The following is a 25459-nucleotide window of genomic DNA, read 5'->3' on the forward strand; positions in this document are numbered from 1 at the left end:
TGTCATTTTTGATTCCTCCCTTTCTTACTCCACCCAAATAAATCACATTAGGAAACTTTCTTACTTTCACTTCTGTAACATATCCTCTGTTCACTCCTTCCTCTCCTTTTCTAACTTGTCACCGCTTTTATCACATCCCGCATTGATTATTGTAACTCGCTGTTGGCAGGTGTCCTTTCTAATCTTATATCACAGCTCCAGTTTATTCAAAACTCGGCTGCAAGAGTCCTGACATGAACCAGCAGCAGCGAGCACATCACACCATCCTGCTCCATCTTCACTGGCTCCCTGTGTCTTAGAGAATCGAATATAAAATCCTACTAATAACCTCGCGCCAAACTACATCAGTGACCTTCTCCATCACTATGTGTCTGCCCGCCTACTAAGGTCCTCTGATTCTGCCAATCCTGTTGTGCCCCACACTAATCTGCACTCCATGGGTGACAGCAGGGCCTTCAGCTGTATAGCGAGTGCCCAGACTCTGGAGTGACCTACCGAAATGAATCAGGTCAGCGGACTCCATGAATTCTTTTAAAAAACAACTCAAAACTCATCTGTTCAGGAAGGCCTTTAGCTCTACTTGACTTCATTACTCTTCTCTCAGTTTACCTCCATGTCAAGATGCTCATGTAAACCTGCATGTGTGTGTGCAGACCATCAATTGTGTTGTCTGTTAGGCTTTTCTCTGAATTTACTGTCTTAATCTTCTTTATTTATTTACTTGGTTTAGTACAATGCTATATACTGTATACCCTGCCATTCTTGAAGTGCCTTGAGCATGGGAAAGGCGCTATATAAATAAAATGTATTATTATTTTTATTGTTATCTAATCAAATCAATCAGTCACTCATCATTTCTTTCATTAATCTCGTTTATTTTCTTTTTTCTTTTTTTTTTACAAATTACACTCATTTTCAAAACGCATATATATATATATAAAACTAAACAGTAACTACCAAACATGTTGGGTTGGACGACACGGCCCCCTAATCCAGCAGCTTTGTCCCCCCAGTCCTTATTGTGCCCACCACCCCTTCTGCTCACCGATGCTGCCTCTTGTGCTTCAGTATCTCAATGGAGGTCAGCTTCAAGTCCCGATTGCAGACATCACAATGGAAGTCTCGCTGGAGGGCGGAGGCTGCGCTGCTTTTTGCTGGTGGGACTCCTGCGAGAGGGGAGAGGAAGAAGCGGATGTTCAGCAGTGCGTGTGTTACCCTCACTCAGAAACACGACGCAGTGGTCTGTTGTGTTTTTGTAGTAAGCCCCTAATATCACCTCTCTATTTTAGCTCCTGCCTTACACACAATGCTGCTGGGGTATAATGAGGGTTCGGGCTTTTTATTAACATCTTTCTTGGACAACAAGTGAAAACAAAACCCAGTAGGAACGGATACAACAACAGGGACACACACACACATATGACATATACACACACACGCACACACGACATGTACACACACACACACACACACACACACACACACACACACAGGGATAATTTACAATTCTCAGATGACTTCAGGAGGTAAACCACTGGACAAACTGCACTGAGATCTGAAAGAGACCTCTGGCCGGTGCGCTCAGCGACGCCTACTAAACTAAAGATTAAAACAAAGCAGCAACATTACGAGAGCTTTGTACATTTTAAAAAGCAGAAAAGGGACCAAGTGCCATGAAATATACACTGACACAAATACAAAAACAAGAAAAATGAAGGTACAGTGGCAGACAACTCTGTTTGATTTGCAGACCACCATTTACCTTCCTCCTCCTCCTCCTCCCTTTTGGTTTGTGCTTCTCCTGGGGGTCGACAGGTGGTCTCGTGCTGCATGCGCTCTAGTGGTGTTAACGGCATATACAGATCACAGTGCGGACACGTCCAGAAGCTGCGCAGGCAGTTACTGTAGAGGTCCCTCGAGTCCTGCAAATGTGGACACATTTTGACATTACAGTCAGTTTGCAACCCTCTCTTAATTCTTTGGATTTTTGTTTCTCATTGGCTGAACTTTCAAAGTAGCAACTTCCTTTAAATAAATGACATGCCTTATGGGCACAGTCGTATTTCAGCACTGACATTAAGTTTATTGGATTAACAGAAAATATGCAATATGCATCATAATAAAATTAGACAGGTGCATAAATGGGGCACCCCAACAGAGATATGACATCAATACTTAGTTGAGCCTCCTTTTGCTCCTTTAAGCCTCTCGACGCTGTCCTCCTATAGCCTGTGATGAGTGTCTGGATTCTGGATGGAGGTATTTCTGACCATTCTTTATTCAAAATCTCTCCAGTTCAGTTCATTTTGAGGGACAGCCTGCTTCAAATCATCCCATAGATTTTTGATGATATTCAAGTCAGGGGACTGTGACGGCCATTCCAGAACATTGTACAATACAATACAATACAGTTTATTTTTCTATAGCTAAAAATCACACAGGAAGTGCCGCAATGGGCTTTAACAGGCCCTTCCTCTTGACAGCCTCCCAGCCTTGACTCTCTAAGAAGATGAGAAAAAATTCCCAAAAAAAACCCCAGTAGGGAAAAAATGGAAGAAACCTCGGGAAAGGCAGTTCAAAGAGAGACCCCTTTCCAGGTAGGTTGGGCGTGCAGTGAGTGTCAAAAAGAAGAGGGGTCAATACAATACAATACAATACAATTGTACTTCTCTCTCTGCATGAATGCCTTTGTGTTTTGGGTCATTGTCTTGTTGGAATATCCAACCCCTGCTTAAGTAACTTCAACTTCAAATCCTCACAGGGGGCACAGTGGTGGTGGTGCTGCTGCTTTGCAATATGGAGATTGTGGGTTCACTTCCTGGGTCCTCCCTGTGTGGAGAGCGCTTTGAGTTGCGAGAAAAGCGCTATATAAATGTAAAGAATTATTATTATTATTAAATGTACTTTCTCATGTCAAGTAAGGATGGGGGTGGCAAAAATGTGCGCCATTATTTAGCGTGCCAGCTCTGGAAAGACTTTCAATTTTAGCAAAGAAAGATTAAAAAGGAACATGACATGACTTAAGGGAATTAGAAGAGTGGGCCCATCAACTAGAACATGGGGGGCACAGATGGCCGTGGATGGTCTTTTCAGGTTTTTGTCACATTCTCTTTTAATATTTTTCTTTTACAAAGGAATTCCTTGTTGCCTTTTTGGTTACAAGCCAGAGTTCTGACCGTTTCTCCCACCCTTGTAGGATATTTTTCTATATGTTTGGACCCTTTTTTAATTTTATTTTTTAGAAGTTTTAAAGCCAGCTCCCCATTTATAGACCTGTCTCGGCCAAAGCCTGTAGGTAACAGTTTGGAAGCTGCCTGGCTCGGGTGAGGCACCCATGACTGTCCAGTGAACGTGTCTGCCTGTTATTGTAACTCATTTTTGGAGGCCTCACCCCCGTCACCATATTTTTGGACTTCATGGCTCCTCCCCCACATAATTCCAGAGTTTACAACAAATAATTCTTAAGTTAAAGGAATGATTTCTGTACTCACGCAAAGGCAGTTGTAAGTGAAGAAGCTGGTGACAATCAAGCCCCCCTTGACAGGGTCTGGCCAGGTTTCACAGCCAGGGAACAGGCTGCCCAGGGAGAGCAGGTCACTCCCAGACTGTGGTCCAACGTACAGGTTCTGCATCTCCAGGCTGGTGAGGCGCTTCAGGCTGTACTTCACCTACACAGGAGCAGGTTTGGGGGTTTTAATGAGGAATACTTCATGTCAGAAACAACAGAATCAGAAAACTTTATTAATCCCAAAGGAAATGACTTATGTTCATATCTATCTATTATATAGTGCCTTTTTATATCTATTTATCTATCTATTTTAACTTAACAACAGACAAGGGACATGTTACACTAGAAGCAAATATAAAGTAATCATGTCAATATAAATAAAGTATAGGACAGTGAAAAGGGCACATGAGGACAGTGAAGAGGGCACATGAGGACAGTGAAGAGGGCACATGAGGACAGTGAAGAGGGCACATGAGGACAGTGAGGAGGGTCCATGAGGACAGTGAGGAGAGTCCATGAGGACAGTGAGGAGGGCACATGAAGATAGTGAGGAGGGCACATGAGGACAGTGAAGAGGGCCCATGAGGACAGTGAGGAGGGTCCATGAGGACAGTGAGGAGGGCCCATGCCCGGCTCCCCACTCCTGATGTCACGCTTCCCCCTACCCTTGGCCCCTCTGTCTCGGATTAGCGTGAATTTATCGCTCCTGCAAGCGAACTAGGATTCTTAGTGCAATATGAGAAATGAGACAAATTCTAGAAAAAAGCCCGATCTAAATCCGTTAAGCAGTTCTCTCATTCGCTAGCTAAGCGGATGTAAGATACGCCCTGAGGCTGCTGCCCAAAGCCCACTGCATCTCTCTCGGATTTGCGTAAATAAATCGGTACCGCAAGTACTATGATACTTAGCATAATGAGATAAAGTTGCAAAGTCAACCGGAATGTTCAAGCAAATTCTACACTGATAAAAAAAAGGAAATTTCAGAATATTCCAAATGGACTTCCTTCAGGGATCAACTAATAGGTGACAACCTCCAGATGTTCTGTAGCAATTCAAATAAATGAAGCCTTGCAAGTCGAGGCAGACAATTTGCACGGGTGTCCCGACTCCTGTCGATTACTTCACAACTGTGTCACTACACCCTCTGAGGTGCGACTTAGACAATGTTACACTGGCATAGAACATAAAAAACAAAGGTAAAAGAAAAAATGAAGTTGAGGAATCATTAAGGGTACAAAATGTTATCCATATATTTAATTCCCCAAAGTAGCCTGCACATTTTTGCTGATAGAACAGCCAAACTGCAGTAACCTTTTTACACTTTAAACTGCGTAAAGTCAGTTCATACCAACAGAGTACACAAATGGTGCCTGTCAATAGGATCGGCTGCTGCCTTTGTACCTCAGTGTAGAGTAGGAAACGCAGAAGTGAGTCCGTCAACTTGGACATGTCCTTCTTGTTGACCGCTGCCATCTCACCGCCATGCTGCTGTCGAGCCCCCAGCTGTCTGTTAAGCAGCTGCTCCCAGTCCTTCCGCAACTGCAGGGCCAAAGACAGGGTCCGGAGCGCCTCCTCACTGTCACTGACGTGCAACTGCAGCCAACTGTCGACGACCACCCGAGAACAGTCAGCATTGGTGTCCAGCGAGCTGCCCACGAGGAGCAGGGTCTGCAAAGAGAGACATAGAGGTGCATCTCAGGAAATTAGAATATCATCGAAAAGTTCATTTATTTCAGTAATTCAATTCAAAAAGTGAAACTCGCATATTATAGACATTCATTACACATACAGTGCTATATTTCAAGTGTTTATTTGCTGATTATGGCTTACAGGTAATGAAAAGCCAAAATTCACTATCTCGGAAAATGAGAATATCATGAAAAAGTTCAATCTTGTAGACTCCTGGTGTCCCACTCCACACCGCTAATTAACTCAAAACACCTGCACAGGGGTCCTGAGCCTTGAAATGGTCTCTCAGTCTGGTTCAGTAGGCCCCACAATCAGACAGCTGACTTGACGGTTGCCCAGAAGACAGTCATTGAGACCCTCACTCCACAAGGAGGTCATCGCTAAAGACGCTGGCTGTTTACAGAGCGTGGAGTCCAAGCAAATTAATGGAAAGTTGAGTGGAAGAAGAAAAGAGCACAAGCAACAGGGATAACGGCAGCCTTGAGAGGATTGTGAAGAATTTGGGGGAGATTCCCAAGGAGTGGACTGCAGCTGGAGTCGGCGCTTCAAGAGCCACCACACACACACACAGACAGACGTATTAGGGACGTGGGCTACAACTGTCACAGCACTCCTCGTGTCGAGCCACTCCTGAACCAGAGACCACATCAGAAGAGTCTAACCTGGGCTAAGGAGAACATGGACTAGACTGTTAACAGCTCAGAGGTCCAAAGTCCTCTTTTCTGATGAAAGTCAACTTTGTCTTTCATTTGGACATCAAGGTCCCAGAGTCTGGAGGAAGAGTGGAGAGGCACTATCTATCTCTCTCTCTCCTACTGGTGTTGGTCCACTGTGTTTCATTTATCAAGTCCAAAACGTTTACCAGTACATTTTAGAGCACTTCATGCTTCCTTCTGCTAACAAGCTTTACAGAGATGCTGATTTCATTTTCCAGCAGGACTTGGCACCTGCCCACACTGCCAAAAGTCCCAATACCTGGTTTAATGACCATGGTGTGTATCACTGGGCTTGATTAGCCAGCAAACTTGCCTGACCTAAACCCCATAGAGAATCTATCAAGAGGAAGACGAGGGACAGCAGAGCCAACAATGCAGACGAGCTGAAGGCCGCGATCAAAGCATTCTGGGCGTCCATAACACCTCAGCAGTGCCACAGGCTGATTGCCTCCATGCCACGCAACATTCATGCAGAAGGAGCACCGACTGAGTATTGAGTGCCTACATGGACAGACATTTCAGTAGGACAACATTTCTGTATTAACAATCATTGTTTTTATTGGTCTTATGTAATATTCTGATTTTCTGAGATACCGAATTTGGAGTTTTCATTACCTGTAGGCCGTAATCAGCAAAAATGAAAAGAAATAGATAGATAGATAGATAGATAGATAGATAGATAGATAGATAGATAGATAGATAGATAGATAGATAGATAGATAGATAGATAGATAGATAGATAGATAGATAGATAGATAGATACTTTATTAATATAAACACTTGAAATACATCAGTCTGTGTGTAATGAATCTATAGAATATGTGAGTTTCACTTTATTAAATTGAATTACTGAAATAAATGAGCTTTGAGAAGACATCCTAATTTATTGAGATGCACCCGTAGAGAGAGAGACGATTTGAAGCCCGCACATTTATTACTTGGTTTAGGTCACGTTAATGGGGAAAACATCCTGACCTGCAGAGCTGGAAAGCGGACGCAGTTCCCAATGTAGGGCTTGTTGGTTTCAAGCAGCGTCACGAAGGCCAGCATCTGATGCTTACTGCTCTCCTCTTTGTTGGAACCTGAAAAGCAGAATTTAAGTACACAACATTAGGGAAAGTCAAATAAATAAATAAATAAATACATACATACATACATACATACATACATACAGCGGGGAAAGTACAGTAAGTATTGAATGCGTCAACTTTGTTCTCAGTAAATTTATTTCTAATGCAGCTACTGACGTGAAATTTTCACCAGACGTCGGCAACAAGCCAAGTAATCCACACATTCAAAGAAATGAAAACAAGTAAGTCCATCGTTTCAGTTCTGTGTAATAAAGTGAAAAAGACACAGGCAATCAGTATTGAACAGGCCTACTGAAATGTATTTCTTACTCAGTTGTTGGTAACGACAGCTTCAAGACGCCTCCTGTATGGAGAAACGAGTCGCAAGCATTGCTCAGGTGGGATTTCGACCCGTTCTTCTACACAAACTGTCCTCAAATCGTGAAGGTTGCAGGGGTCTCTTCTATGACCTCTGATCTTCAGTTCTTTCCACAGATTCAAGTCGGCTGACTGACTGGGCCATTCTAACAGCTTTATTTTCTTTATTTCTCTGACACCAGTTGAGTTTCCTTGGCTGTGTGTTTGGGGTCCTTGTCTTGCCGAGATGTCCCCCACCTCGTTTCATCTTCAGCATCCTGGTAGACGGCAGCAGATTCTTATCAAGAATGTCCCGGTTTCATTTCTCCATTCATCCCCTCTGCCAGTCCCACACCATGATGTCCCCACTTGCAAACGTCACTGTTGCTGTGGTGTTTTTGGGGTGATTTCTCCATTTCTCCTCCAAACATGGTGTGACATCCAAAGAGTTCAATTTTGGTCTCATCTGACCGCACTTTATTCTCCCAGTTATTGCATTGGCTTGTCCAAATGTTGTACAGCAAACTGTAAAGGAGCGTCAATGTGCTTGTTCTTCAGCGGGGTGAGCGTGCATAGAGGAGGCCATGGCGGTCGAGTGTGCTACTTATTGATCTCTTTGAAACAACTGGACCTGCTAATTCCTGGTCTTTCTAAAGCTCTCGGCGATTGGTCCTTGGCTCTTCTGATTATTTTTTTTATCAGAAATCTTGCGAGGAGCACATGGTCGTGGCCGGTTTATGGTGAAATGATGTTCTTTCCACTTTCTGATTACGGCCCCAATGGAGCTCACTGGAACCTTCAGAAGTTTAGAAAGACGTCTGTCACCAATGCCCACAATAAGGTCATGAAGGTCTTGAGAGAGCTCTGTGCTTTTACCCATCATGTTGGGTTCTTGTGCGACACCTTGGGAATGACAAGACTCAATCGGTAGATATTCATCTGCACTGATGGGGGGCTAGCTGGGCTGCTTTCTCAGTACTCACAGATGTCAGCTGCTTTCTTGGCTTTCCAGGCCCTCTTGAACCTTCTTTTCTTCATGTGCTCAATACTGATTCTCTGTGTCATTCCACTTTATTACACATAACTCAATTTATGGTCTTACTTTAATTTCTTTGCATGTGTGGATTACTTGGGTTGTTACCAACATGTGGTGAAAATTTCACGTCAATAGCATATACTCGCGTTTAAGTTCTCCCGCAGATACGTTAGGAGTTGATTTTAACGTATAATTTCTGGTATTTTATAATGTCGGTCGTATAAGTTGAATGCGGAAAACTCACGCTATTGGTCCAAAAGATTACGATATGCTAATGCCCACCTGAGAGACCACCACGGGGCACACGGCCTTTATTTTTCTTTGTATTGTGCCTACTTGACCACACAGTAATACCTTAACTATTCCGAAGTGGCATTTGCACTGATTTGTGTTTTTTGTACATCACACCCTCATACACCTTTATCATAAGAGCATCCCTTATCTACAATGGAGCGTTCAATCAGAAGAAAATATGAAGCTGGTTTTAAATTAAACGTCGTTGAAGTAGCGAAAGAAATTGGTAACTGAGCTGCTGCAACAAAATTCAACGTGTCTGAGAAACTGATGTGAGATTGGAGGAAGCAAGAAGATGTAAAGTAAAAAAATAATTAAGTGTCGGATTTTTGAACGGGCGTTTAAGTCGGGGTCTGATTTTATGAACAATTTTTCGGGTTTCAAGACCCGACTTATACGTGAGTATATATGGTATATTTACTGAGAAAAATGTTGACATGTTTTATGCTTATTTTCCACCGCTATACATACATACATAAATAAATAAATAAACATGTCTTGAGATACTAGAGGTTATTAAAATAGCAAAGTCTTTACTGCCCATAAAGTGAAATTGTGACAATACAAATGGCAGAGTCTCAGGGAACACCCTTGACAGACAGACTCAACATTTTTGAAAGGCACTTGCTGCAGTCTCGGGGGGTCTGGCAGCCGGAGCCCACACCAGCAGCAACGGGGCATCAAGGCAGGAGCCAACCTTGATAAGCAATGTCTACTTTTAAAAACACTGAAATTGACCGGAGTTTCATTCACATAAAAATGATAACAAGGCCAAGGGGACGTACATACAGTGGATACAGAAAGCTTCAAAACCCCCTCGCTTTCTGAACACTTTACAGATTCAATTTGAAAATGGACAAATTTGCCATTTTTGCCCATCAGTAACCAATAACGGACAAAGTGAAATCCAGAAAGGTTTGTAAATGTATTCAAAATCAAATGTGATATCCCGCATTTTCAGAAGTATTCCGACCCTTTGGTGTGGCTCCTCCAACTTGCGATCAAGGGCACCCCGTTTGCTTTGGTTCATTTTGAGATGTTTCTAGAACATCAATGGAGTTGGTAAATCTATTAAAAATCAAAACCTGAAATCTCTCCTTCCTAGCTGCGACACTCCAAATTGGTGCTCAGGTGCCTCCTGCTAGCTCTAATTCTCCTTGAGATGTTTCTAGAACTTGACTGGACATCATTTCGAAAGGCACACTTGTACCTGTGGATAGAAGGCCCCATATTTCACACTGCACGTTGGGTACAAAAACCAGGGTATGAAGTCCAAGGAACTATCTGTAGACCACCACAATCAAAATATGAGGAGGGCTAGATCAGGGCAAGGGGAGGAAACCATTTCTAAAGTTTTGAGTGTTCCCAGGAGCACAGTGGACTCAAGGACTTGTGAAATGGAGGAAGTTTGGAACCACCAAGAACAACCAAGAGGTGGTCGTCCAGCAAAACTGAGTAAATGTCCTGGTGCTCATAAAAATTACACTTGTTTTCTGGACCATCTTGCCATTTTTGGTTCTTCTTTTGTTTATATCACTGTGACGTATGGCCGGGATGCCTCCATGCTGGAAGGACGGGGGTGTATCCAGAGCATTACCTCCCCCGGAGCACTAGGTGACAGCACCCTCCTGGGTTTCAGTGGTGCCTTGAACTCCCCACAAGGCTCCATGGGTGCCTATTTTTTTCCTCCTTCCAACACACCACCATCAAGACCTGACTGTCCTCTCACTGCACAATATGTCCCACCTCCTGACTGTGCATTCCCTTCACCTGGCAGTGGTTCTAATATTGTTGCTGATTGGTGTAAACAAATTTTCTTTTAAAGATTCTTTGGGGACTCTTCTTTTTTTAGCTCCTTAGCATTACATTTTTATCAAAAACAAACAAACAAAAAACATAAAAAGCCTTGTATTTTTGGCTTGAAAATTAACATTTTTATTAAATCTCATCTTTCTTTTATCGTCTTCTTCTTCTTTTGGCTAATCCCGTTAGGGGTTCCACAGCAGATCATCTTTTTCCATTTCTTCCTGTCCTCATCGTCTTGTTCTGTCACCCCCATCACCTCCATGTCCCATCTCACCACATCCATAAACCTCCTCTTAGGTCTTCCTCTTTTCCTCCTACCTGGCAGCTCTGTCCTTAGTATCCTTCTCCCAATATACCCAGCATCTCACCAACTCTACTCCCTTCATCTTCAGCATTCCACTGACCTCCCTCTTATTTACACACATGTATTCTGTCTTGATGGTCCTACTGACCTTCATTCCTCTCCTCTCCCCTCAGATCTCCACCTCTCCAGGGTCTCCTCAACCTACAGATCACAATGACATCAGCAAACATCACAGTCCACCGGGACTCCTGTCTAATCTCGTCTGTCAACCTGTCCATCACCATTACAAATAAGAAAGGGCTCAGAGCCGTTCCCTGATGTAATCCCACCTCCGTCACTCCCATCGCAGACCTCACCACGGTCACACTCCCCACATACAGACAGATTCACTTCATGTTCACTGCTCATATAACTGTCAAGAGTGTGCAACACATGGGCTGCTGAAAAACATTTCTACAGGTCGCCAATATGAGGCTAGGAGAAGACATGTCTGCACTGTTGCCTAGGTAACACTTGGGCCTGTCACTCACACAAGACACGCCTACATTGTTTCCCAAATACTGTTGATCTTAAGTATTTAAACCCATTCATCTTCACCAACTCTACTCCCTGCATCCTCACAACTCCTCTGACTGAGTAACACTCGGCACAAATGCTGTTGGCACTTTAACAGCCCGAGTAATCCTCAGGTCTAATGCTTACACGAGACACGTCTATATACGTAGTTACCTGAGTGATGCTTTTAGCACTGGTTTTACAGCCTGAGTTGAGAGCTTGGATCTACAGCTCCGTTGTCTCTTGGGGTCCCTTGTACCAAATGCAAAACTTAGGGGGACACGGCCTTTGCATGTGCTGCACATCAACTCTGGAATTCTTTACCTCATTCCATTAAGGAGTCACCTCCATTGAACTGTTAAGAACAAGACGGAGGATGCATTTCTATTCTCTAGCTATATGTGACCTTCAGTAATACTGATGGGTCCTTCCTCATTGTCATTTGTTTGTTTTCAATCTACTGCTGGTTTTGTATTCTGTTTTATTTAATTTTATTCTGTTTATTTTATTTATGTTTATTGTATACTAGCTGTGTAAGCCTGTGCTGTAGAAAGCCTGGGGTCCTAGAAACTATTGAAATTGTTAAAAAAAACTGAAATGTAGAGATGTCAGGGAATTGAAAGGAACTACTCTGGGCATCTCTTTCCTAGGAGGAGTCGTTTTGCCGATGTGCTCGCCTTGCTTGTGAATCAGCAACTAAGTAAGTTTCTCTCTCCTCAGCAGTTTTGTTTTGCCGATGTTCTCGCCTCGCTTGTGTATTAGCAGCTAAGCGAGTGTCACTCTCCTTGATAGTTTTGTTTTGCTGATGTGCTCGTTTCACTTGTTTATTAGTGGCTAAGTGAGTTTCTCTCTCCTCAGTAGTTTCATTTTGCTGATGTGCTCGCCTCGCTTGTCTATCAGCAGCTAAGCTAGTTTCTCTCTTTTCTCGGCGGCTTCACTTTGGCGATGGAGTCACTTTCATTGAGCTTCATGCTGTAGCTTCGCACTTCTGCACTTTGGCTACAACATTACTGATGTTGTTTTAAATTTGTTCTATAAATAATTGAACATTGACATTAAAAATTGACATTTAAAAGTAATTTAAACTTTTAGCTATTTCCCATTTCTGGGGCCTGGATAGGGCCAAAGCCTGCCTGTGGAGTTAGGAGGTCAGGCTGCCTAGAGTGAGGCTTGTGAAGGCCCTTGCTGGCTTTTTCCTGGGTGTTTTAGAGGCCTCCCTCACACCATTGTTCCATTTTGTGTGCTGTTCCATTACAGCATCAAGAATAAGATCTTTAGCTGCCAGCAAGATGTAGACTGCGGTGAATCGAGTCAGGGGTCTGTGGTGTATCCGGCAGGGTGCAGGATTTCAGTATGGAGTGTCTCAGATTTTGTAAGTGTACAGTAGGTGTGTGTGGGAGTAAAGCTGTGCAGCCTTGGAGTGTTTAATGGGGGAGAAGCACAATTGACATAAGCAGTGCTTTGTGGACTGTTTACAGCAGGGGTCACCAACTCGGGTCCTGGAGGACCACCGTGGCTGTAAGTGTTCATTCTAACCCCTTTTATAAAATGAGTGTCCTGTTTGTGCTGTTCATGAACTTCTTGTGAATTCATTTTAACTGAATTGCTTTTTAAAGATTTGTTTCCCTGAATTTCTTTGTCGTTCCTCTGAGTTGCTTCATTTCTTTCCTTAAATGGCACCTAAACAGAAATGAAATGTGAAGTGAGGGGCCGACAGAAGACCAACTAAGTCAGGGCATCAAACTCCAACCAATTTCACTCCAACCAATTGCTTATTTAGGTGCCGATTCTTGTTGTTAATTAAACCCGTTCTTTCATTCTCTGGCTTGTTGCTCCTCTCATTGTGCCATAGCAGACATTTCTGAAATTGCTGATTTTCTCTTTTCTGGTAAAATGTTTTGTGGACCTGAGCAGATCAGCATTCCTGTGACCGTCGTCTTTCTTTATTTTCAGACATTTTGTGATGGACACCAGTTGTTTTTGGCTCATTTTGTATCTCATTATCGTTTGGCTGCTAATTAAGGAAAAAGAAACAATTGAAGGGTCTGCGTCTTCAGGAGCAAATCAATAAAAATTTGTGCAAAAAAAGTGAATTAGCAACAAAAACAGGTCACTCATTAAGAAAAGGATGGTGGTCCCTCCAGGACTGGAGTTGGTGACCCCTGGTTTAGAGCACTTGCATTCACAACATCTATAAAACGTTAGAGTAGGAAAGGAATGGGGAGGAAAAAAAATGAAGGAAAGGAAAGGAGACGGTGAAATTGGGCACTCAAGCTGGCGCGGGTGGAAGAAGGTGAGCGATAGTGAGTGCCCAGCAGTGGGGCAAAGGGGTAACAGCACTCCGGGAGAGGATCAACCTTGATGAGTAGTTGGAGCAAGGGAGATCTTGGGCTCCAGGGGTCCTGTGGGTACCAACAAAGGTGGCAGGATTGGGAAGCCAGGCTACGTGTGCGTCCCAGTGGACAACGACGAAGGTGGTTAGAGCAGGAGCCAGATGGAGGACCGCGTTTGCTAGCATCTCAGTCCCGCTGAGCAGAATGAAAGGTGAGCAGGGGACACCAGAGTGAATGAGGGGGACACAGGGAATGAGATGGCAGAGCCGACTCAGACTTTGATTTTAATTATTTATGCTGTTTACCTATTAGATTCTAACTTCCTCATCTGCACTATTGGCACTATTATTTCACAAACTATTAATTATTTACACACCACACTTTATTTTGGTCTGAATAAAACACACTACGCAGTTTGCACCATTAACTTGTTGCTGTGTCCTCGGTCACTCTAGTCTATCCTCTGTTATGACTACCGATGTCCTGGGACACACAAGAGGCCCATGACTGCGGGCACCCTGGGTGTCACATGGACCAACTTTTTCCCAGCCAGAAGTCCAGATAGAATTCTACAGCATTAGGGTGGAGTGCTAGCTCTGTGGCTAAGGACCTGTGCCGCTACATGGAAGGTCGCTAGTTCAAGTCCCGTTATTGACAGAAGGGTCCCCATTTCATTGAGCCTTTCAGGAAGGCCCTTAACTTGAAAACTGCTCTGGGGGTGCTGTACAATATGGCTGACCCTGCACTCTGACCACCAAAGGTCATGTAAAAAGTATAGTCAAATAAAAAAAGAAATCAAAAGTCTAAATCCACAATTCTCGCTAGTTCCCACCTTGATCCTGGGTTTCCAGCTCCTCATTATGCAGCACCTCTGGGCTGTTGGAGAACACGCTGGTCGGATGGAGCACCACGCCCTGCTTAGTCCGTGTGTGAAAAATCTGAAATAGATGGAGAAGAGAAGTAAATAGAAGGAAGTGCTGAAAATATGTTTAATTCCGCTGTTAGTTAAATGGACAACATAGAAAATCGACTCTCTATTATAATAAAAAAAATCATCGGACAAAGAGACTTGTTGGAATGAAGTCCCGCGAGATGGAGACTTTTAACATGAGACTCTTTCAAGTCACGTCATCTACGTACAACTAGTTTCAAACAAGACCCCGATCATCTAACCTCTCAGTCGTGTGAATGGCAGACACACTTCCTGTGCTCTCAGCTCTGATACATTTTATCAGGACAATAATTTTATACGTTGTAGATGACACATCAACGACTAAGCGAAGAAAAATGAGCAGTGTGTCGAAAAGAGGCCCAAATGGGTTGGAGAGAAAAGAATGCAAAAAAGAACAATAATAATCTAAGTGCAAAATCTGAAAATAAGGAAAGTAATAATCAGCCCGGACCAAATGGAATTGAAAACCTCGCAGGTCCAATCGGGGTCAGAAATAAAAGACAAAGTAGAACTTCATTTTAACAGGCGACAACAAAGGTAATGTAGTACAAACTCTGCGAATAACATTAGAAACAAAAAGAGATCTTGATGTGCCATTCATATTAAAACGTTTAGGCAGCACGGTGGCGCAGTGGGTAGTGCTGCTGCCTCGGGTTCGCTTCCCAGGTCCTCCCTGTGTGGAATTTGATTGTTCTCCCCGTGTCTGCGTGGGTTTCCTCCCACAGTCCAAAGACATGCAGGTCCTAAATTGTCCTTGGTGTGTGTGCGTACCCTGCGGTGGGCTGGCACCCTGCCCGGGGTTTGTTTCCTGCCTTGTGCCCTGTGTTGGCTGGGATTGGCTCCAGCAGATCCCCCGTGACCCTGTAGTTAGGATATAGAGGATTGGATAATGGATGGGTGGATTAAAACGTTTACAGTTTCCCGTTAGAATAGCTTTTGCTCTGACAATTAACAAATCACAGGGACAAACATTTGAAAAAGTTAGAGAGAAAGAAACGATATTCACTAATGGGCAGTTATATGTCACATTGTCACGATGTCAGTCCAAACACTGAATCAAAACTCAATGCGATCTTGAAGAAAAGTTCATTTCAAATATTGTTTTTACTGAAGTTTTAAAGTAAAAGTGAAAATAATGAATTTGTAACAATTTCCATGAAAATAATAATCTCTTTAAATTATATATCCAGTTAACCAAACCCGGGAGTTGTTGAGTGAAGCGAGCCGGGGGCTGAGCCCCCTAGTATTCGGTTTCTCTTCTTGGTACTCAAATGTGGCACTTGGTGCCCACGGCCCACCTGCCAAGTTGTTCTGCCTGCCTAAAGTAAAGTCAACTCTGATGGAGGATCGCAGGAATCATCGGGTAGAGGGGTCCTATAATCGGATTGGCTGGCCCAGCACTAACTCTGCTGTGGAATGGCCAATAGGGGGAGGCAGCTTGATGGCTGAGGTCTCCAGGACTCTAAACAAATCCAAATCATATTATGGGATATCATCTGCTGTTGAATTCTGCTCTGTACTTGTAAACTTTTATTTTTATATTGTATTGAGGATTACTTGTGTTCTGTTCTGTGTATTGTATTGTATTGACCCCCTTCTTCTTTTTGACACCCACTGCACACCCAACCTACCTGGAAAGGGGTCTCTCTTTGAACTGCCTTTCCAGAGGTTTTTTTTGGAGTTTTTCTTTGTTTTCTTAGAGAGTCAAATCTGGGGGGCCGTCAAGAGGCAGGGTCTGTTAAAGCCCATTGCGGCACTTCTTGTGTGATTTTGAGCTCTACAAAAATAAATTGTATTGTATTCTTAAAATTGGTAATCTCTATGTGTTAGAAAAGTATTATAAGCACATAAGAAAAGTAGACGCTCTATTTTGTTTTACCGTATATACTCGTGTTTATGTTCTCCTGTTGATAAGTCGGGACTTGATTTTACTGTATAATTTCTGGTATTTCGTATAAGTCGAATGTGGAAAACTCACGCTATTGATCCAAGAGACTATGATATGCTAATGCCTACCTGAGAGAGTAACCATGGTGCGCACCGATTTTATTTATTATGCATTGTGCCTACGTGGCCACGTGGTAATACCCACACTATTCCGAAGCGATGTTTGTGCTATTTTGTGTTTTTCATATCTCACACCCTCACACACCTTTACCGTAACAGCATCCCTTACTTATGATGGAGCGTTCGATCAGAAGAAAATACGAAGTCATTGAAGTGGTGAAGGAAATTGGTAACTGCACTGCTGCAATAAAATTGGACGTGTCTGAGAAACTGATGTGAGATTGAAGGAGGCAAGAAGATGGAAAAAAAATGAAGTATCGTATTTTTGAACAGGCGTGTAAGTCGGGTCTGATTTTATGATCGATTTTTTGGGTTGCAAGACCCTGACTTATACGTGAATATATACGGTAAGAATTAAGATGTAAGAGTTGGTCATTATAAAGCTCAGGCCTATATATTTTTATTACCCTGTATAAGCCACAGACATCCATTATCTCTCAAACTTAAAGTCTGGACGTGCAGGAGGTTTGAGAAGAGATGAGCCCCGTGATAAGGAGGGGATTGTAAACTCTTGGGTTGTAAATAATGGGTGAGCGCTGAGAACGAAAGGGTGCAGGTAGGGGCTGTCAGACAGATATGATGGACAGGGAAGAGTTTGACACCCAACCACCCAGCCAGGAGATATTGGTGGAAATCAAGTAGAAGGAAGACTTGAGCAATGGAATGCTAGGAGTCAGATGAGGATGAACAATGACTTGTGCGATAAGCATTGTAATAAATGTAAGAGTTGCTTTGAGTTGTCTGCTCATTGTGCCACCTGAGATGAGTCTGTATGGTCGCCATACAATAAAACTTAATTCTGCTGTCTGCGCTGAAGTCTCCGAGTGCCTTCATGGGGGCTGAGGACGCCCCTGCCATGTCAACCTGCTTCAGCAGAACAAGATTTGAAAACTTTTCTAATTTTCTAATCGGAATCACATTCTTAAATTACTTACTTGTCCAACCCTTAGATGAAAGTGACACGTTTTTCATTTTGATATGCGCAGTTTAAGATTTCTTAAGTATACCTCCAATCTCCGTTTACCACCCATTTTTTTTTCTATTTGCTGTATTATTTTTTGGTATGAAGCTGTCTTTAATTTATTTTACACTAAATTGTACATTTTTCAGGTCTTTCTCTAAGTTTCTGGGTGTTTTGGCAACACACAACATTTAACTATGCAATTCTTTTTTGCTTCCTGTTTTATTTGGAAGATGTTCATATTTGTTAATATTACAAACTGCTGAAAAAAATGAAAGGGACACTTTGAAAAAACAGCAGATCTCAATGGGAGTAAAAATCCTCCAGGCTATCTCTACTGCTATGGACTGGTAATGTGTTAGGAACGAAAGGATGGAATTGAAATGATCAACCGACTGAGGGCTGAACTCAAAGACACCCCAGAAATCAAAGGGACAAAATGATGAGGCAGGCGAGTCCATTTTGCCAAAATTTCATTGCAGCAACTCCAAATCCTACTCAGTAGTTTGTATGTCTCCTCAGAATGCCTGACCACGTCCTAATGAGACGACAGATGGTGTCCTGTGGGACCTCCTCCCATATCTGGACCAGGGCATCACTGAGCTCCCGGACAGTCTGAGGTGTCTGATGGACCAAACATAATGTCCCACCTAGAGGTGGTCTATTGGATTGAGGTCAGTCGAGTGAGCGTTGGGGGCCAAGCAATGGTGTCAGTTCCTATATCCTCTTGCCACATGAGGCTGGGCATTGTCGTGCGCCAGGAGGAACCAGCATAGGGTCTGCCAATGGGTCCAAGGATTTCATCCCGATACCTAATGGCAGTCAAGGTGCCGTTGTCTAGGCTGTAGAGGTTTGTGTGTCCCTCCATGGATATGCCACCCCAGATATACCATCACTGACCCACCACCAAACCGGTCACGCTGAACGATGTCACAGGCAGCATAACGTTTCACGTCTTTCACATCTGTCACATGTGCTCAGGGTGAACCTGCTCTCATCTGTGAAAAGCACAGGGCGCCTGCCAGTGGTGGACCTGCCAGGTCTGCTATTCTATGGCAAATGCCAATCGAGCTCTATCTATCTATGATACAGTGCTTTTCACATCTATTTATTATATCGTGCCTTTCATATCTATCTATCTATCTATATATTTATTATATCGTGCCTTTCATATCTATCTATTTATTATATCTGCCTTTCATATCTTTCTGACTATCTATTATAGTACAAACTTACTAAAGAAAACTCAAATCTAGAAATGCTGCCAAAGGTGTCTCTATAAAGTATGACATTCAGGATCTGAATACTTCCATGAGTGATTTTTAATAAACTTGCAAACCTTTCTGAAAACATTTGTCATTTTGGGTTATTGAATGTAGACTGATGGGCAAAAAATGGTAAATTTATCCATATCTACAACACAATAAAGTATGCAGAAAATGAAGGGGTCTCGGTACCATCTTTATCTTGTGGATTTTGACCTGCTGATCACAAAAATCACCTTTAAATACTGCTGTCACGTAAGCATTTTATTGCAAGTGCCTATTTCTTTGACTTCATCTCAGGTTTGAAGTGTACATACCGTAGGTGCTATGGTGCATGGACTGGCATCCCAACTGGGTGGGACACCCTAATGGAAAGACAACATGAGTGGAGGCATAACCCAGTTAGGATGCGACTGGATTATTACCCCAAGATTAATGGATGGACTTGGGGAAGTTGTTTGTCTACAGCAGTTCCTTGATGTAGTTGTGTCTGGGGTTTGGGGGCTCCCACTGGTGGTCACAATATACAGCACAACAGCTACAACTGGAACACCTGGGGTGATCCTAAAGTAGTGGAATTGCAGCTTGGATATACAAACTACTGCAAATGGGACAGCCGTGTTAAAGAGTGTCATTCCATTAAGAACTGGCCACTCTGTTAGCACTTGTGACACATAAACCACCTGTTAGCCCAACAAAAAGGAAAGTGAAGGATATCAATGTTTGAAGCAGATGTTCCCACAAATAACTAACTGATGCCAAGATCAAGGAAGGCATTTTTGTTAGTCCACAAATTAGACAAGTCATCAATGAGAAGCAGTTTGAAGATCTGCTAGTAGAGTCGCCGGAAATCACATGGAAGGCATGGAATTTTCTTGATGACTACAGAGCACCAAACTGTGTCCAGCTAGATGCCAACAGGCTTCAAGTATACAAACCCTTAAAGTGCAACCAGAGCAACCAAAGAGCCTCTATGTCCGGTGAATATGAAGAGGTGGTCCACTACTACATTTAATTGGGGTCCCATATCAATGATGGGTTGGACTGGTCTTGGAATAAAGAGAAACTAGAGAAGAATGAGCAGAGCAGACTCTTCTTTCTGAGAAGACTGAGTTCCTTTAATGTGAGTAGTGACATCCTTCACATCTTCTGCAACTCTGCATTGTCAGTGAAATTTCCTAAGTGGTGGTGTGCTGGGCTGGTAACATCACTTCAAGAGAGGCCCATCAAATTAACTTAGTAATTAAACAGGCAGGCTCAGTTATGGGATGCCCACAGGACCTGCTGGAGGTAGTAGAGGAGCACAAGGTGAACACAAAACTGAGTGCCATTATGAACAATGCTGCCCATTCTCTCTCTGACAAGGAATCAGTCAGACACTGATGGGGACTTTCAGACAAGGAATCAGTCAGCAGAAGTGGGTCAAGAAACATGATGGGGGCTCCTTTTATACCAACAGGAATATGTCTGTATAGTGCCTCATCGGGACTGCCAAGTGTATTTATGAGTTTATCTATCTATTATACAGTGCCTTTCATATCTATCTATCTATTATATAGTACCCTTCACTCAATCAATCTATTTATCTATTATATAGTACCTTTCACTCACTCTATCTATCTATCTAATATATAGTGCCTTTCACATCTATCTATCTATTATATAGTACCTTTCACTCTATCTATTATCTAATATATAGTGCCTTTCACATCTATCTATCTAATATATAGTGCCTTTCACATCTATCTATCTATCTATCTATTCATTTTCTGCATTTACTCTTGGACTTCTTCTCTGCTAATCCTGCTGCAGTCAGTCGTGAATATGGTGAAAGGTTTCACCAGGACATTGCAACTAAAGAAATGTAGTATTAGAGCAAGAGGCCGACTACTGTACACTGAAACAAGAAGCATCAGATTCGGAGTACAAATGAAAATTAGCAGCAATATGTTTTTAGCTCAGCTGAACCATTGCACTGTGTCTGCATCACTAAGTGATTAAAACGCACTAAATTCAATACAAGTTAATATCATGTTTCTCTAAATTCCTAAATGATAAGTCAATCTGAACTGTAATTGTGTTCAGAGTTTGATTCTTTGTATTTTAATCACTAACAATTTTTCAGGAAGCTAAACCTCCTTGCCCAAATGTCTTGCCCAGTGTACTTCACAACCCCAAGGCGGCACAGTTTCTTTTTGTCAAAGAAAGCACATGAAATTCAATAAGACCATGACCTGATCTGAATCCTTGCGGTTGGCATTGTGTTCGTCGGGTAGTGCCAGCTGTGGGTACAGCCCTCGACATAAAACCAGCTTCAGAAGGGCCTGCTGCCGGCGGGACAAGTCGTCACTTGCGCTCACTGCTTCTCGTAATTCCTCCACACTGTGACGCAGCTTAAACTTCACATCCTACAAAACAAAGCAGACATGGATGGTTTTGTGCCTGCACCGCTGAAAACAACGATGGAGAAAGACAAGAGAATCCAAGCCATTTTGAATGTCAGATTACCTGGATGTCAACACTTTTGCTGCCTTGCTGGACCCCTGAGCGCCTGTCACGGTGTCGGTCCCCCTCCTCATCGCTAGAGGAGATCATCTCCTCAGACTCCAGTTTCAGCACTTTACGCTTGCTGCGCTCATGCGTATCGTGTTCATACTTTAATTGATGGAGTCTCTTGCGCTCGCTGCGCTTCTCACGACGCTGGTGGGCATCACGCGAAGTTGTGGCTGACCTCTCGTCAGTTTCAATCAGGCCATGACTCCGCAACAACTCCTGAAAATGTGGAATAATAAGACGTAATCAGTAATGTCTTACGAAGGGGGCTGTGTGAACGGTCCATAGACCCTGGTTCAAATGTCAGCCCAGTTTCCACACGGGTGGGTGTTGCACCATGTCTCAGGACGTTCTGTTGGTACTCGGGGGTCCTCACACATTCTCCAAGGCTGTTGGCATGGGCTTTAACCTCTGTGATATTATGTGTCGTTTATATGCATATTTTTGTTTTAATTCCAGTATTACATTTTTGTAGTAATTTTTAATTTAAACTTGCTTTAACAAATCGCGTAGCCTCTGTGTGTATTGTGAGGGACAGCTGACACTTCAGTCCAGACAGGAAGTCCCTCAACTGGGAAAAATAGCATCTAAAGGACAATAAAACTCCCGGAACGCTAGATGGCAGCTCCCCTGGATAGAAATGGCTCCTCGGATTCCCGCAGGGCAGCATGGGAAACGGAGTCCGTCTCTTCAGCCCTGTTGGGTACCGTGGGTGCCGCCAGGGGGAGCTCACCAAGAACCCAGGGGCTTTTATGATTACGCCACCCTGGAAGTACTTTGGGGTTACGAGGCACTTCCAGGGCACCGGAGGAAGGAAGATGTGGAGTTGACCCGGAGAAGAAATGCTTCCGGGTCATGGACTATAAAAGAATTTTGGGAACTCCCAGACGATGAGCTGAGCTGGGAGGAAGGGTGGCTAAGTGTCTGGGAGTTGGAGGATTGGTTTATTGATTATTGAGAATTGTTTAATAATAAGTAAGTAGTGTGGAGTGGAGGGTGCTTAATGCACATAATTATTACAATAAAGAAGAATTATTGGACTTTTACCTGGAGTTTGGCGTGGTACCTGAGGGTTCAAGGGAGCAATTGCGTCCCCTACTGCTACAGTGTCCATTCTGGACAGACTGTCTGCTTCCTAACTTACCTCTGAAAGGCCTCACACCACTTTGGCCATTTAATGGTCACCTTGCACCACGACACCCCATTGGTCCAAGAAGGTGTGACACAAAACCACAAACTGGCATAAATTTCTCTCTCTCTCTCTCTCTCAAATTCTGGAGTCAAAGATGACTGACTGATGAATTCTAACAAACCAAATGACAAACGTGTGATTCAAGTCACTCCTGAAAGATTTTTAGTTTCCTGTTTAAGTCAAGTCAAGTTGGGGAGCATGCACTGGTACAATGCGTTGGCGCACCCACTACACAATGAGGCAACTTGGGATCCCGGTTGGCGACCCCGCCAGGCAGACACACGGTCCAGTCCCACCCTCTGGAAATGACCCTCTATCTGTTGCAGCCCGGTGTTACGTGGGCATCCCCTTAGCCTGGTCCAGCTACTCGGGTCTCCAACAATGAGGATCCTACGAGAAGGATCACCCTCGGGGAAATGCGCCACATGGCCGTAGTGCCGTAACTGATATTCCTCCACAAAGCAGGTCATGTGCCTCATTTGGGACTCCATGAGCAACACAAATGGCGCTTTTCCACTGCATAGTACGGCACAGCACGGTTCAGTACAGCTCACCTTGCTTCGGCTCAGTTTGCGTTTCGACTGCAATTTATTACCGCTTTAAAGTGGGCGGGATTATTCTCGTGTCATTATAGTTGCGCCGTCTCTACTGCTCGCTCTTCATTTTTTTTAACTTGTCCCTACACTGTTTGTAAGTCCGATGGTAGCCATGTGGCCCAAGAGCTTAGCAACCTCCTGAAAAACTTTTTAATTCCACGTCGCCCATCCAGCTCTCACTGGATCCGCTTCTCGGCTACCAACGAGAGGAACGCCTGTACTTCCTCAATAGACCACGAAACAGCCATTTTGGTTAAAACAAAATGGTGCGTCCAACTTCGCTGGCTGTGCTAAAAATCTAGCGGGTCTGTTGTGTCTCGTGTCGCAAGTTCAGTGACGCAGTAATGACGATTTTCTCCGGCCAATCAGTGACCAGCAGAGTTTACACGTTACGTTTTGGTAACGGTTCGGCTCGCTTGGAACCTCAGCTGAGATGGTACTAAAAAAAGGACCAGGTACCAGGTACTGTTCCCAGTGGAAACCCCCCAAAAGTGAGCTGAACTGAACCGTGTCGTGCCGTACTATGCAGTGGAAAAGCGCCTAAAGTCAAACCAAACGGTACCCAAGGATTTTCCGGAGAGACAAAGTAGTGAAGGAGTCCAGTCTTCATCTCAGGTCACTGGACATCGCCTTCATGTCTCACAACCATATAGCAAGACAGGACTCTAAAGACTTGGACCTTCATCCTTTTGCAGATATCAGGAGCGCCACACACCACTCGCCAGAGTCTTCATGACCCCCCGATGCTCAACCAATCCAACTACTGACTTCATAGGAAGAGTCACCAGAGACGTGAATGTCACTGCCGAGGTAACTAAACCTCTCAATGACGAGGTCGACACTCTCTCCACAGACAGACACACTATTGATGGCCGTGCCCAAGAGGTCATTAAAGGCCTGGATCCTGCTAAAGTGTGGGCCGAGTAACTATTTAACAATATTTTAGCCAAAAAAAAAAAAAAAATTTAATTTTTGAGCATACAACTGAATAACATACACTCTAATGCTAAAAGTATTGGGACGCCTGTCTTCACACACACGAACGTTAATGACATCCCATTCTGAACACATAGGCTTTAATATGGAGTCGGCCCACCCTTTGCAGTTCTAACAGCTTCAGCTCTTCTGAGAAGGTTTTCCACGAGGTCTAGGAGTGTGTTGATGGGAACTGGTGACCAGGAGGGTATTTGTGAGGTCAGGCACTGCTGTTGGACGAGAAGGCCTGGCTCGCTCACAGTCTCCGCTCAAATTCATCCCAAAGGTGTTCTGTCAGGTTGAGGGCAGCTGTTTTTGCAGGCCAGTCAAGTTCCTCCTCACCAAACTCGCGCCTCCATTTCTTTATAGACCTTGATCTGTGCACTGGTGTGTGCCCAGTCCAAAACGGTGACATTAAAAGACGTGTAGAACGGTTCTTCTCCTGCCTGGTTTCTAATAGGAAGGGGTTCTAAATTTAAGATAAGATTCTATTAATATATCTAAATTTAATTTTGTCCACAAAACTCATTCCATGAAGCTCTCTACGAGGCCACACAAAAGTTTGGAGGTCTTTAGCTACTGACTCTTCAGAAAGTTGGTGACTTCTGCACACCTCCGCATGCGCTGTCCCCGCTCTGTGGCCTACCACTTTGTGGCTGAGCTGCTGTTGTTCCCAGTTGCTTCCACTTTGTCTTAATACCACTGACAGCTGACCGTGGAATATTTAGTAGAGATGAAATTTCACAAATGGACTTATTGCACAGGTGGCATCCTCTCACGGTACCAGGCTTGAATTCACTGAGCTCCTGAGAGCGACCCATTCTGTCACAAATGTTTGTAGAAGCCAGCAGTCTGCATGCCGAGGTGCTTGATGTTATACACCTGAGGCCATGGAAGTGATTGGAACTCCTGAATTCAATGATTTTTTGGGGTCCCAATAACTTTTGGCAATATAGTGTACATGTGGACTATACAACACGAGTAAAGCGAGAGTTTTGTATTCTTTTTCCCATGGATGTCTTTCACATTGTCTGTCACTGTACAGCAATGTTCACAATTGACTTCTGTTATGTCATGAAGTTCTTGCTCTCCATTCTGCCAAGCTACCAAGTAGTGTGGTAGACAGTAAGATGTTAGGGACTTTCAAAACTCGACATGATGTTTTTTTGGAAGAAATAAGTGGATAGTACTGGCGAGCTTTGTTGGGCTGAATGGCCTGCTCTCGTCCAG

General features: G+C 43.6%; 1 protein-coding gene across 1 annotated transcript in view; it reads right to left on the minus strand.

Moving 5' to 3' along the window:
* Positions 1 to 848: 848 nt before the first annotated feature.
* Positions 849 to 25459, minus strand: part of dhx34 (DEAH (Asp-Glu-Ala-His) box polypeptide 34) — a 107261-nt gene continuing 82650 nt past the window's right edge. Inside the window, exons 10-17 of the mRNA XM_039768037.1 lie at positions 21422 to 21685; positions 21148 to 21321; positions 14501 to 14606; positions 6889 to 6995; positions 4910 to 5176; positions 3492 to 3668; positions 1763 to 1922; positions 849 to 1166 (exon numbers count right to left, since the gene is read on the minus strand). Coding sequence (XP_039623971.1) covers positions 1042 to 1166; positions 1763 to 1922; positions 3492 to 3668; positions 4910 to 5176; positions 6889 to 6995; positions 14501 to 14606; positions 21148 to 21321; positions 21422 to 21685 — 1380 coding nt within the window. The 3' untranslated portion in view covers positions 849 to 1041. The remainder of the gene's footprint in view (positions 1167 to 1762; positions 1923 to 3491; positions 3669 to 4909; positions 5177 to 6888; positions 6996 to 14500; positions 14607 to 21147; positions 21322 to 21421; positions 21686 to 25459) is intronic.

Source organism: Polypterus senegalus, chromosome 11 (genome assembly GCF_016835505.1).
Source record: "Polypterus senegalus isolate Bchr_013 chromosome 11, ASM1683550v1, whole genome shotgun sequence".
Lineage (NCBI taxonomy): Eukaryota > Metazoa > Chordata > Cladistia > Polypteriformes > Polypteridae > Polypterus > Polypterus senegalus.